The sequence below is a fragment of the Adiantum capillus-veneris genome, chromosome 4 (assembly GCF_014529385.1).
Source record: "Adiantum capillus-veneris isolate H3 chromosome 4, ASM1452938v2, whole genome shotgun sequence".
In the NCBI taxonomy this organism is placed as follows: domain Eukaryota; kingdom Viridiplantae; phylum Streptophyta; class Polypodiopsida; order Polypodiales; family Pteridaceae; genus Adiantum; species Adiantum capillus-veneris.
Genome location: NC_140934.1, coordinates 40322435 through 40337198, shown reverse-complemented (window position 1 = coordinate 40337198; position 14764 = coordinate 40322435). Strand labels below are relative to the sequence as shown.

The following is a 14764-nucleotide window of genomic DNA, read 5'->3' as shown; positions in this document are numbered from 1 at the left end:
GTGGTAGGTCCATTTCTACTCGATTGCACGGCACTTGGGTTGTCTAGGTGGTTTTGGCTTAGCCTGTTGTGTTGTTAGGTGTAAGAAGGCCAAAACATGTTGCGCAATGAGTTGTAATGAAAGAATTTGGATTAACGACAAGCCTGCTAACCAAATTCTCGACGCTAAAAGTTCGAAAATATAATCTGCATGACCAAGGCTTGCCAAAAGCATTTTCACTAGCCAAATAAAATAGGTGCAGTTCAAATTCTTCTTGTTTTTAGGCCAAATTTTTAAGGCATTCACGAGTATTTACTATCATACTTGTTCAAGGCAAGTTCAAAATCTAGCCTGGATTTTACAATTTTAGCTGGTTTCCAAAAACTAAACCCAAATTTTGTTCTAACACTCTGTGTGACCACCTATGGTCTATGGATTTCTCTCTCTTGTCCAACCCAACAGCCCACATGAAATGAGGGGGATGCACTCTGGCCGCTCTTTATCTCTCCCCCAACGCTTTCTTCATGTCAGTTTGTGACATTTGTCCTAATGAACCTTGTCCCACATGAAGTTAGGGTGCATAACTAGACAACTCGATCAATTCATTTTTCAATAGGTCTCGTCACTTATGATTGGTTGTTCCAAGTAATGTGGGCAAGGAAAGGCCTAATCCCATGGCTATTGTAAGGAAAAACAACCATCAATTTTAGGCCCTGCCTATTGAGATCTCAATCCACAGGCGAGTTGCCGAGCTGTGCAGTTGAATTGCAGCACAATACACTCGTATGATACTAGGCTGAGTTCAACACTTCAGTGTGCACACATGCGACAAAGGGCTTGGCCCTCAAGACAAACCCATAAAGATGTCTATTTTTTAAATAGCAATAGAAATCAAAATTTTATTTACATATACTTCACATGGGTCAGAACTACAAAGATAGCTGTTCAAAACTGAGTTGCAAACCAGAGTGATTACAAACAAGAAAACTCTCAACTAACAGAACAATATCGATTGACTTGTCATCTTTCTCATGCTCACTTTCCAAATGTCAGCCACTCTAGCCCTGGCAATAAAATACTCAATACTCACTGAAAGTGCAGTATTGAGCCCCAAGGCTGCCATTGTGGTCCTGGTCTTCACTCAAAGTTGATTTGTTGGCAATAGCTTCAAAGGGAGGAACTCCATTGCTCCTTTCATGTCACATGCATTCTCAACATGTTCATGCGGCCAAAAATGCTTTGAAATTCAGGAAGATCCAGCTGCAATATCAAAACTGTGCTTCAGAACTATTGATAACCTCAAAACCAAAATCAAAATAACAGGGATTACCTGTCCATCCTTGTTACTGTCAAAAATGTCTATCATATCAGCAATTTCTTGCTTGCTCCAAGTGAAATCATGAGAGCGCACAACACGCTCCAGCTCTGCAACAGAAAACTTGCCATTCCCTTGTTCTGAGACATACAACCAGATTTTACGTCAAACAGGGCAGAGAATAGCTGATTTCATCACCACCATGCAAAGCAACATACATGACAACAACATAGTGCAACCTACACAAGTTACAAATACTCATAAATAGACTCGTGTAGAGTTCTTGCTACAGACGGTGCACAGGGATTCTGTGAATCAAGAAAGGCATTTGAGGTTGGATTTGCAGAAAACTTTCATAATGTCTGATGGAGGAACAAGGGACAGATAAATAACATAAAATGTAGCAAGGCGGCGTACAGCCTGTACAGGAAAGGCAACATTTCAGGAAGTTAATAGTGCTGGAGAAAGTCGGTATATACCCAAGACTAGGGATATCCTCCCCTTACAACCTCCAGCCAAACTAAGCTGTTTGGAAAATGTCACACTCGACTCTCCGATCGCACAACGGATGAACAAGACAGACAAAGGATAGTATACAATACACACCCTTCTGCAACACTTCCTGTGGCACGTACCATCAATGATTGCAAATACTGCGGCTATCTCCTCCACGGTGAATTGCCCTTGTGCACCCTGCCCATCAGATCAATCACAAGTAAAATATTTATAACATTTATTAGATACCAGTTAGCCATAAGAACCAGCAAAACATTCCTCACCTTCCTTCTCCTCTTTGCAGTGCCTTTCTTATCACATACTTGTCTTTTATTTCTTTGCGTTCGTGGCACTTTTCTCCTTGTGTCAGTCACATTGTCAGCAGGTGTCTGGAGAGAGAGTTCTATTGCCTGATTTTTTTAATGAAGAAAAAAAAGAACTTCGATCAATAATTGCTTCCCTAAAGAAAAGCCACAGCACAAGTTTTCAGAATGTATGGACTCCCATATGGACCATTAATATCTAGATTCCACAACACAAGGCTGAAATTACTGTTAATTCCATGAGTCCATATTTCAACATAGATTTTGAAGAAGAATGTTAGAAAGAGCCAGTATAGAATCACTGTGTCAGATATTACTTCCAAATCCAAAATTTTCTGTGGGCCAGAGCCTGGACAAGAAGCAACATGGTGAGAGCTTATTTTTTAATTGAGAAAATGTCACCTCTGTATTACTGTGTACAGAAGTCCCCAGAGATGCTAAAATAAGCCTGTCTCATGGGGTGTACAAAACTGTGTACATCGTGACAAAAAAAGGCCACAATGAAGTTATACGTCTTATTTTAAGAGCAGGATATAGAAAAAAAAGAGTCGCCAACAAGACAAGGAACCAGGGCATGGGCTGTCCGTAATACGAGGCATTGACGGGTGTTAATACACTTTGATCGGCATCCGGCTGGTATCAGCAGCTGACGTAACGTAGTAAACCATGGATCGTACTTGCTTTAGGCAATAAGGATACTTAAGCCGTACTTGGGTCTTAGAGCATGATGCCAAAACAGCTATCTTTATCTGTCATACATACGAGCCATCCGCGGAGTGATAGATAGTCCGCATGAGTCTCTGATGGGAGGGCAAATCCCCCCAAGCAGGTTGTCCTTTCAAGGTAAAGATTTATACAGTAGTTTGGATTTTCAAGGTCTACCGCCCGGCTTGGCTTCTTTCTTTGTTGCGAGGACGTTCCCGCATCGAGCGGAATTACTGTTCCCCACGTCTCCACAGGGCACGGCCTTTCTTTTTAACCGTCCACCCAGTACCACTGCCCACCTCTACTAGAGCTAAGCTTAATAGAAGCAACAACGAAGGTGGCGACAACCGAAATGTAGACTTGGGTCTCAACCCGATAGGACATCTGAGTGGTAAGATGTCACTTGCGTGCACCATAAAACTCCACATTTTCAGCATAAACTTCAAAGTAGAGCTAAAAGTGGATGGTCACTTTGGGTTTACATTAATCTCGGAACATCCTTCCGAATGAACGAGTATTCGGTGATGCCTTTCGGTCTCACAAATGCTCCTGCAACATTAAACAGGCTGATAGACCAAATTTTTCAAGAGCATAGGGAGTTCATGGCGCCTTCGTTGACGACATGATCCTATTCTCCAAGACTGAAGAAGAAAACATCCCTTACAGATTTTAGAGGCACTGCAGAAACATAGGTTAGTCATTAAGAGTGGAAGAAGAGTGAGTTCTACTAGAGATGCACTTTTTAGGCACATCGTCTCAGCAAAAGGTGTACATCGTCTCAGCAAAAGGTGTAAAGATGGACCCGGTGAAAGTTGCTAGTATTCGCTACTATTCGGAATTGGCAAGAATTAAAGAGTGTTCATGATGTGCGAAGCTTTTTGGTTTGAGCTCATATTACCTGCAATTCCTTTGACAAATTTGCGGAGATTGCTTCGCCTTTGCATACCTTGACTCAGAATCATGTTCCATTCACTTGGCGCCCTGCAGTGTTTGAGAAACTCAAGCAAAAGTTGACGATTGGCGATTTGAGGAAGCATTTTGAAGTTTTACTGTGATGCTTGTGCTAGCGGTCTTAATGCAGGAGGGCCCTGTTATCGCATGTTTTCGAGACCTGAGAGGGTTGCACACATTTATGAGAAAAGAGTTGTTAGCAGTTATTCGCACTTTGACTCAGTGGAGGCATTACTTGCTTGGAGCAGAATTTACAGCGTTTATGGACCATCAAAGTTTGAAGTATTTCTTGTCCCAAAAACAGCTTTCAAAGAAGCAAATGAGATGGGCGAACATACTGTCACAGTGCCATTTCCAAAATAGTTTATCTCACGAGAAAGAAGAATACAACGGCTTGCGTTGTCTCGCAAGCCACCATCACTACAGTTCATCATGAGCGTTTTGAGCAGATGCTCAAGCAATATGCTATAGTCACAGCTTTTACAGACATCTTTGACTAGGTACAGAATGAGGAGACGGTTACAAGCTACTCTCTCAAGAAAGCTTATTTGACGCGAAAAACCATGTGTACAACGCGTGGTTTGAGGCAAAAGGTGTTGACGGAGTGCCCTTTTGTTGGGCACCAAGGCATAGAGGCAACCATAAAGGGTGTTTAAAAGTATTTCTACTGGCCTCAGCTCAAGGAGGCGTGGACGAGTTTGTGTGCACTTGCTTAGTTTGTCAGAAGGTAAAATTTGACAGGTAGAAGTGACTGTATTCCGGATCGACCTTGGGAAAGTATTGCAATGGTTTTTATCTTTGATCTTCCAAGTACTCAAAGTGGGCACTGTCACAATCTTGGTCACCTCCAAGACGAGAATCCAACATGACACACGAGAGAATCGCTTAAAATACTTCAAAACTTAAAATCACAGTTCAATTTGGTCAACACAGCCCGGCATAGTTCCATGCCCAGAGAGATTGGCCCCAAAGACTAGCGCCCCTTTTGGTATTTCTTTTATATTAATGCTTGGTCAAAATACAACTCCCGCACGTCCTCCGCTCTCAGCCTCTGCATCCAGATGCTCTGAAGAGCGAGGCCCTTGTTGGGCCCTTTTTATCCTTACAAAAAAATGCCTAAAGCAAAGCTCCTAAAAGCAATTAAACTCAAAAACAATTGGCCCAAAAGCAATAAACTTAAAAGCAAATAGGTCCAAAAGCAATTGATCCCAAAAACTGGAAGAAAAGCCACCAATGCAATTTCCAAAAATTCTTACAAGCTGCCACTTCAGCACTGTCAGCGCAAATCACGGAAATCCGTATTGTTCTGCCACGTTTTAGCGCAAAATCCGGGTGCCACGTCATCAACCGTACTGTTCATGCCCATGCCACGTCATCTAGTCTGTCCGTAGTGGTCATGCCACGTCATCGATTTGGGACATACCTCCCTCTTAAAAGAATTGTAATCACCCTCGATCACGCCTGCAAAACAGACAGAGGCCATAAACCAATTCAATAGACACTGACTCTAAGTACCGACGCACTAGACAACACACATCCAGCACTTGTACAAAGACGACAATCACATCACAATCAAATCACATCACATAGAACGTAGGATCGTGATTCCTGACGACGTATTTAGCAATCACATCTAGATCCGCACTGGACCTCACTGATGTTGATTTAACTAATCCCATATCGCGATCACGTCCATAGATTCTGTGAAACCGGCCCGTAGGGCGGTAAACTTTGGCTTTCACCCGAAACTTTACTTTAGACTTTAGGACACATAGAACCTTTGCAAATAAAACTTGTAGTCGGAATTAACACTTCGAACACACACATCTTGGAAGTTAGAGCGCTCCAAGCAAACTCCAAAAACCTGTCGGCCCCAAATATTGGCGCCCCTTTCGGTATTTCTTTATTCTTATCAGGCACTTTACAAAACGTGGCGAGAATCTACAGCACGCTGAATTCTCTGTTTTCTGCCCCGAAAATGCACCAGATCACATATACAACGATTCCCTCGCTTCCCCGAATCTCCTAAGGGTATTAGGGATCAATTAGGGCCAAAACCCTAAACCTGCAAATTTTACACAGCAGGCTGTAATTTCCTGTTTTGGGCTTCATTTCCCAAGCCGACTGCATCCGTAGAAAGCCCTCATACTCCCGCACTTCTGGGCTACTTGCCGTTTGAATCGGACAAGATTTCTTGCGTGAAATCTCTCCGAATTCACCTATACCTGCGGGAAATTAGCAATTAGCTAATCCAAATTCCAATACCTGGAAGAGGCTCTTGCCTCGGCACACGCGCATGATCCCACATAATTGTACATACAGATGAGCAGCCCTCAAGTGGGGCATCACGATTCTATATTCGAAAGAGAGAGGGGTGCGCGAGAGCGGAATCATCGCGCTACATGTTTTATTTTGGATCTCCAAGGACCTGATCAGACTGGAAATGACGCAATCTAGACCGATGTGGACAGATTTAGCAAGCAAGCTCACTTTATTCTAGTCAAGAAAACGATCAAAGCAAATCATATGGCTAGGATTTTTCTAGCACAGATCTTTAAGCACCATGGGACGCCCAAGTCTATTGTGAGTGATCAAGATCCTCGCATGTTAGGAAACTTTTGGCATGCCTCCTTGATAACCTTGGCACGAAGTTGAATTTTTCTTCTGCATATCATCCTCAAACGGATGGGCAGAGTGAGATCGTTAATTCCACAGGATTGGATATGTTGAAATCTTGTGTCCGAAAGACAGTCTAACTGGGAGAAGTATTTGCCCCTTGTCGAGTACGCGTATAACAATACCGTACATTCGTCCATGGGGAAAGCACCTTTTGAGATTCTCTATGGTAAGGCTTTGCTTCCACCGATCCTTGTCACTAAGGATAAGATTTCAAACACAAAACCATAAACATATCCATTCCATGTAGAGTGACTGGAAAAAGACTATTCTCCCTAAATGACACTGCATGCAATGTAGTGCATGCAATGCAGATGTACAAAGTGACGAAGTGCCAAACCGTTCATCAAACACACGCAAAAAGTGCGATCGAATCTCGACTTTTCAAGCTAAACCTACCAACCGTGGCAAGTCACAATAGAATTGTCAATGCTTGATGGACAATCGTGCTCTTGCTTTTTCTCTGACTGTGTCATGCCAATTGGAATGAACATGCAAAAGCGTTGACCAAATGGACAATCGTGAGACATTGTGAGTCCCTTGAAAACAAATCTTCTTTCTTTTTGAGAGTGATCTGCATACATCCGTGCTCATCCGTGAGTGAAGCACATACATCGTGCAATATGGCATGCCCGTGAAAAGGGAACACATAAAGACAGTGACGAAAATACAGAAAACCGCCACGAATGAGGCACTCGTACAATGCGTACGGATTAATCATGCAAAGACAAAATACTTCATGGATGGGTTCTTTGGACCTCGACTTAAGAGCAAAGATCAATCCTGCAAGACAAATCGTATCTACAATGAGGTTAGCTTTTTTGGAAACATCATCATCTAAACCAAATTGCTCCTTACGAACAATCACATCCCTATCATGCAAAAAATGTGTCACGCTTCGGAGAAGACATGACAGTAAAGGAGTTCTTTTCATGCAATGACTCATGCTTTTCTAGACTGTCGGACTGTCTACTGAGAGAAACAATCATACTACATGTTTTAACCTCTTTCGAATCATGAGAGTGAGAGACTAATGGCAAAGAAGTAATGTTCTTGTCACAGCGAAGGACCACGAGAGGTGCTCCATCAACTGTGAGAGAGAGAGTGTTTTCTTTCCAATCAATGCGTGGATTATAACCTTTAAACCACTTAATGCCAAAAATCGAATCACATCCTTTTAGAGGAGAAACTACAAAACGACCATGAAAACCGATATTTTGAACTAACACTGTCACATCAGGACATTTATGCATAAAAGAAGAGTGCATGCCAGAAGCAAATCCAAAGATCTCAATGGGATCGATAGGGAGAGCTTCTAATGTGCGCTCTTCACGAGAGAGTTACTATTCACATCATGCATACTACCCGAATTAAGCAAGATCACAATGCGTGTACTATTCACATGACCATAACACAACATGAGAGACTCATCTACATGATCATGAGAAACTTCAGACACATTAGTGTGCTCATTGAGTGCATGCACAGAGGATGTGAATATTGTGGGCTCTTTAAGATCTTCTTTCTTAGGACAATGTCGTTTCATAAGACCTTTAGTGTGACACTCAAAACATCTTTTGTCTCGTGCACATTCGGCTCGTTCTTCAAGAGTTAACCAACCTTGAGCTTAGGAGTGTCTTGAGTTTTAGCTTTCCTTTATCATCATTGTGATGCTTCTGTGCTCTACGTGTAGAAGAAGATTGATGAGAAGAATTACCATCATTCTTACCAATGGTCTTACCATGCTTACCATTCGTTTGGTCTTGCGAAGTACTCGACTTGTTCTCCTTCGGCTTGCCTTTGTTGTGCTTCATTTCTTGTGCTAAGGCAATTCTGCCGACCTCATTATGGTCCTTAGGGCTGAAAACTTGCACATCGAACTTGATGTACTCGTCTAACCCAAAGAGGAAAGCCTCCTTGCGATCCTCGTATGACTTACGCAATTGAACGCCAATCTCCAAAATAGGGTTAGAAAAAGACAGAACAAGGGATCCATTTTGCTTAAGACCACGCCAATCTTCTTTTAATCGATCAAGGTACTGTGGTGGCATGAACCATTGAAACGAGCCTTGAGCTTGTCTTGGAAGTCGACCCAACTGAAAGAGGGGTCTTCCTCGGCATGCTTAAGAAACTCAGCCATCTATGACTCTTGCCACGCTTGATACCAATTAATGGCACCACCTTCTAGGTACATGGCAGCAATCAAAACTTTATTGTTACTTGTTTTCTTGACAGTCCAAAGTAAGCATTAAATTGATGCAACCAAGAATGAATCAAAGAAGCATCCATCTTACCATCATACTTACTAAACGTCAACTTCTCAGTGACTGGGTCGGTGGAATTTGGGTCTCTATCTGTGATACCTAATGAATCACCAACCTTCTTGAGTGGCTCGAACTTCGAGGAGAGTACCTGTAGGATCAACTCTTGTCACAAACTGCTGACGTGTCAGGTCACTGAAGAGAAAAACCAACCTTCAAATCACGGCCGAGGGGCCTAAACCCTAAGAAGAACAAGCAACAGCAGAAGAAGTCCTACCAACTTATGGGACCCCATCCGATGGGGCCCCAATGACAAAGAAATTAATATAAAGAAGGACCCACACACACACCAAGACGTGCGAAGCAATTGATGACGTGGCAGCTGTACGGACAACCCATAAATTGCGCTGACATGCTGACGTGGCAGCCTATACGGATTTCTGCGATTTGCGTTGCTAACGTGGCAGTTGTACAGATTTTCGTAAATCGCGATGGCAGCTTTTGGGCATTGATTTTGGACCAGATGCTTTTGAGTTTGGAGGCTTTTCATGTAAACTGCTTTTGGGCCTAGGGCCTTCAAATATGAGGCCATGGGCTCATTCTCTGGCATGCTTCCTGGAGAAGGTGCAAAGTCTGGAGTACCGGCTTGTACTGAGTTGATGCAATTAAAGAAATACCAAAAGGGACGCCAAGGTTTGGGGCCAATACTCTCTGGGGTGGAATTCCACCACTCCGTGTCACGTGTCGTCTCTCTCTCTCTCTCTCTCTCTCTCTCTCTCTCTCTCTCTCTCTCTCTCTCTCTCTCTCTCTCTCTCTCTCTCTCTCTCTCCAATTGTTATTGAAGTGCTCAAAGTCTGTTCAGTATATTCTTTTCTATTAGCATGTGGTGCCCGTCTTGTGACAACTCCTGCATGCGTTGGTCTCTCTGTGCGCCGCTCGCTTCTCTTCAGTTGCTATGTCTTCGGCCGCTTTGCGTTGAGCCTCGCGTGCTTGCTCACCCTCCAGCTCCATAGTTGCCCTTCGTTCTTTGCCCGTCAAGCGTGCTTGCTCACGCTCACGCTCCATGGCTGCCCTTCTTTCTTCCATGGCGGCGCGTTGCACCTCTTGTTGTAGCATTATCTCCATCATCGACTTGATCAAAGCCTCCATAGGATTTGGTCCAATCCGTGGAATAGATGGGAATGGGAGAGAATCGGAGAACGATCCGCCTAGTGTAGAAACTTCTTCTTCTCTAAGTCCACTCTCATCACCTTCATGCAAAGTATCCATTCCGCTTCGAATGATAACCATGCACTGAGGACTTGGGGTTCTTGGGGTTCTTGAGGTCTTGAGGTTCTTGAGGTTCTTGGCTTGCAATCTGCGTTTAAGAAGGCTTTTCTCTTACACAATCTCAACTCCTTCCTGCGGGTGCACCCCTTAACGGCCTTGCGCTCACACCAAGGTTGCTTTTTCCCACCTCACGTCGATTGGCCTGCCATTAAGTGCAAGGTCCGCTCTCAATGAGTGGAAAAGAGGAACGAGGGGAGGCTGGACAAGCCCTTCTTTCTTGGGTTACTTGCCACTCTTCAAAAACACAGATTAGGGATCGACACCCCCAAGCGGTCTTGGGTTACGTACGACCACAAGCAGCAAAAGAAAAAAAAATTGTGGTTCTTTGTGCTTCTTTCCTTGAGTGATGATATCAAACATTGCAAAAGAGCTCTGATACCAATGAAATGTGCAGCGGAAGTGATTGATGGTGTATGGCTCAAAATCAGTGATCAGTGGGTGCTCAAGGTTCCTTTTATTGACGGAAGGGAGAGCCTTTTGCACTTAGAGAGTGAATGTGCAATGACCAACCACGAGAGTGGTAATGCAAAATTGAGGGTGCAAAGTGCATGAATGCTAGAGAGAGAGAGAGAAAAGAGACCACCAAATAAACCCCCCTCCAAGGGCCTCCCTCTCTCTATTGCTAGAGAGGTATTTGCTTTAGATTGCACAAAGTCTGGTACAATGCTTCTATATACTGTAGTACTTGATGGCGACGATGACTGTGACGATGACGATGTTGACGACGACGATGTCAAAGTCAATAATGGAAACTGAAAATGCTAGATGTCTTGCTGGGAATCTGTTACTGTGGCGGTACTGCGGGGCTGATCTGCAACCGCCGAGTCGTGCAAGGCTAAGAATGCAACACGTTGGCTGATCTCGGCTGGAATTGCAAAATGCTGGCTGATCTCTACTAAATCTGAAAACGCCAGGCTGATTGGGTCGTGATGGGAAAACAGCCGAGGATCTGCAATGGTCGTTGCGGGTTCACACGAGGCTAAGGCTGGAAACTAAAAACGCTGGTGGCTGTGGGCTGAAAACGCTGATTTGCTGATGCTGAAAATGCTGGGCTGAACTGCTGAGAAAATGCTGGGAACCTGTGGCCAAGCTGTGGGTGCCTGCCTGCTCGGTTGCGGGTGCCTACCCTTCTGTGTCCTGCTTCTTCTGCTTCTACTGAGTGCCCAAAGGGTTTCTTTTATAGTTCCTTTAGCCATTTGCCCTACCTACATTCCAACAAGGGTAAATGAAAAGTCACTTATTAATAAATGACCTATAAGAGGTGGTTCACGCGATAAAATGCTTGCATGATGAAATGATGTCATGTGCAAGAGAGGGTAATGCAATTGTGACCGTCCTGGACATGCACATCCTCCTAGAGGCTCACAAAGGTGCCAAGTTCATGCTAGACTGTGGCAGAACTTGTCCATGTAGCGCAAGTGAAGTGCACACATGACACAGCACCTCCAATGCCATCCGATTCCTTGGAGAGACTCCATTATATAATGAGGAAAGTCGATCCCAAATCTGCTTTGCGTCCTTTCTCAATCAGACGTAATTGATGACAAATGGTGTACTGTTAAGAGAATAATAAATGATCGAATCCGAGCATTGACACGCTTCCAGGGCTTTGCTCCCACTTCAGAAAGTTGCTACTACCAAAGTCTCCAAGCTCGTAAGAGTCCAAAAACGCCGTCATGGTCACTTTCCAAAAAGCATAGTCGTCGCCATTCAATTTCCGATCCAGGGAAAGGTAGGAAGGGCGGGTCGTTGATCACCTATGCCGGAGTAGAATTGGGACCAATCTCCCAACTCCTCATTGCTTGTTGCTCCATCACGTACTTCCTCTTGTCATACTTTCTCATCATAGACTGAGTTAAGAGTCGGAATCATCACCCCTACACATTGTTGATGCAAAGTTAGGCATGTGACAAAGCTAGAACAGGTTAGATGAAGAAAAACCTTCAAATCACTCCACTTTAGAATCAGCCCCAAGAGGGTGAAAAACAGCATAAAACAACAAAGCAACTCTTTTCGCCACGAAAAATCAACATCAAATACTCGCACAGACCACCCATTCAACTCGAGAGCATGCCTTGGCTCTTGATATTATGTCAAAGGTGGAGCGCAAAAGGGTGAATCGGATGATGTTCAAATCTGTTACCGCAAGCAAACCTCTTCTCGGAACTGGGTAGCAACTCGATCTTACATCTATCGCAACAGTATCTCCTCAAATACGTCCTCCGCGTGTCGACCACCCACCATACACAGTACAGGCTCCAGATGCAACACTTGCAGAAGTATCTACAAAAAGGGGAGGCGGGTGCACACACACACACACACACACACACACATAGAGAGAGAGAGAGAGAGCGCGCTAGAGTCAGAGCCAAATTGCTGCCCAAAACGCAAGGGTAGAGAGAGATCGCAAGCATTGATGAAAAAGCTAGAGAGAGGAGAGATAATTCTACCCAAAACGTAGACAAACCTGCTAATGACAACAGATCCATTACAAGGGGGGTGGGAATCGCTAGTACCTACATACGGACTCCCCAAATATGCGCTATTTGCTAGATTGGTTCGATTTTCCTAGCTGGAAGTTATTTTGCGATGCCTTCCCCAAGGGGGGTAAGGATGCGGTGATCCAAAGGAGGAGACATTGTTTGGCGTTCTTCTTCAAGGAGAGGTGTATGGGCACTAGTGGAATCTTCTTCTACATTTATGAGCAGTTTTCTATGGCTGTGTTTCTCAAAGGAGATGGATTAGCTGACTGCTTTGTCTTCTGCAATTGCTCATGTATTTGGAGTTATTGACAAAGTATCCTTATCGAGGATATAGAGTTCTAGATTCTTTTTGCTCAAGCAAATGTGGAGTTTCGGCCTAATTCTGTAGTCTTCAAAGATCCTAAAAAGGGATAGTAGGTTGATGACTCGATTGCATCTTTGTACCATGGTGCGGATTTTAAATGACAAAGGGCTTCTACACCTTATACATGGGCCGTAATGTGGGATTTTTGTCAACCTGGAAGAAGAGGATGTGCTTTGATTTTCTCTTCTTCATCCAAGGATAGAAGTTCTCAGTTACGGCTTCAATTGCTCGTCCATCCAGTATGCAGCAGACCACGTGTATGTGTTGGTGCATGTGATATCTCCAGTACCACTGTTTGTATATTTTTCCGACTTCAGAATCTGGCAAGTGGAGCATTTGGTGTCCATAGCTTAGCCAACTATGACGACAGTTCGAAAAGGTATTGTTGGAGTGTGGACCTCTGTTTCTCCATGTTCTCTCTTCACCATTGTAGTGTGGCCCTACAAATTTGGCCATGACCATGCCTTTTAATGAGCTCACATCAAGAAAGTACACTTCTACACTCCATAAAGTTCCAAGGAGTTTTTCAATGTCAATTTATCTTCTTTCATAAAGAGCTAAACAATCTTTCACACACACATAGTAGTAAAAATAAACATTATCCCAAATAAAAGACAACTCCTCCTTGGTGTAGATTCATTGGTATTTTTTTTTAAACAAATTGAAGAACACTAGTTTGACGAACAATACTGTTATACAATTCAAGACCAATCAAACCTCACAAGCATATACAACGTGTTTGACACTAAAGAACAAGTGTGTAAGTTGAAAATCAAACCTTCTCAAGAGCTTGATCTTCATCAAACTCACCATGGTTTTCCTTCAATCCACAAAAAAATTAGCTTGTTATAAGAAACATACATGCAATCATGTAACTGAGCTAAAATGTTAAATTACAACGAAAAGTATGAGAACCAAGTCGATGCAGGAACAGGCCCATATTGCAATTGGTGGGCAACCCGTCTGTATGCATGAATTCACAAACATTTGAAAAAGAAGAGAGGAGTTAAAACCTGCTGAACTTGTGGAACTGCATCTTTCGGACCATAGTCATCGGAGGTCTCGTAGTCATCAGAATCCTGAGAATCAGAGCTACTGCTAGGCACATAGTCATCATCCCTCTTCCTCTTTGAACTGCTGGCTTGTCGCTGAGACCGCCTAGAAGGCCCTAAAGAAGAAGCTAACAAAGGAAGGTTGAGGCTGGCAAGCTTAGCAGCATTTTCTTTTAAGCGCTGCTCTTTTTGCTTCTCATAATCGGTAAGGAGTCCTCCTTCACCGTCATTCTCAGAGGCATTATCCGCTTCTTCTCCCTCCTCATCCTCTTCGTCGTTTTCCTCCATCTCTTTGTCTTCACTTCTTTCTTTGTATTTAAATGCACCTTCAACATTTGCGGGTTCTGCTGGCGGAACCCTATCTTCTTCTACCCCTACTACATCTTTAATGTCTGTACTTTGTCGAGCTTCTTCGCAGGCGTCTTGTGGCTGCAGTTCGGCCACCTGGGCCTCCGCTTTCTCGGCTTCTCGCTCGAGGCGCCTCCGTTGTTGCCTTCTCTTCACTGTAGCCTTCGTTCGTGTCATCGTCTTGGCACGCCATTACCCATAAACTCTTGTATTCAAGACGGCTCAAGAGTGCCGGTTTGAGTGATGGTATTGCGTAGTAACTAATGTATGGGAAACTTACCATAATACCCCTCTAATTTGTGGAAATTTCCAAATTACCCCTCAAATTTCAAAAATTCCCAAAATACCTTTGTATCTATTTTAGTTGGATTGTTCACGATTTCTTAATCTTTATTCTTTTTTGACAATGGAGATCCGTTTTTGAGTGCTTAGCATGTAATTTGTCACATAATTACCTCCCAAAAGAAGACAATTATGTCTAAA

General features: G+C 43.6%; 1 protein-coding gene across 2 annotated transcripts; it reads right to left on the bottom strand.

The window, feature by feature from the left end:
• Nucleotides 1–831: 831 nt before the first annotated feature.
• On the bottom strand, nt 832–14526 carry LOC147459017 (uncharacterized). 2 transcript variants are annotated; one of them, XM_086510402.1, is made up of 6 exons: nt 13895–14525; nt 13660–13701; nt 2074–2199; nt 1930–1987; nt 1310–1434; nt 832–1239 (listed from the first exon to the last, which is right to left on the bottom strand). In XM_086510402.1, exons 1-6 carry the CDS (start codon nt 14456–14458, stop codon nt 1174–1176), a joined length of 981 nt encoding a protein of 326 aa, XP_086366528.1. In that variant the 5' UTR covers nt 14459–14525; the 3' UTR covers nt 832–1173. The 2 variants fall into 2 exon arrangements, with proteins under 2 accessions (XP_086366528.1, XP_086366529.1); XM_086510403.1 differs by lacking the exon at nt 13660–13701 and having other exon boundaries at nt 13895–14526.
• Between the last annotated feature and the right edge of the window lie 238 nt (nt 14527–14764).

What these genes read in the sequence shown, in the direction of transcription:
- LOC147459017 (XM_086510402.1), bottom strand. Translation starts at nt 14,458, where the DNA reads ATGACACGAACGAAGGCTACAGTGAAGAGAAGGCAACAACGGAGGCGC. An exon ending in AAGATCAAGCTCTTGAGAAG is followed by an intron (nt 2,200 to 13,659) that starts GTTTGATTTTCA and finishes TAAAAAAATCAG; the next exon opens with GCAATAGAACTCTCTCTCCA. An exon ending in CTGCAAAGAGGAGAAGGAAG is followed by an intron (nt 1,988 to 2,073) that starts GTGAGGAATGTT and finishes TCTGATGGGCAG; the next exon opens with GGTGCACAAGGGCAATTCAC.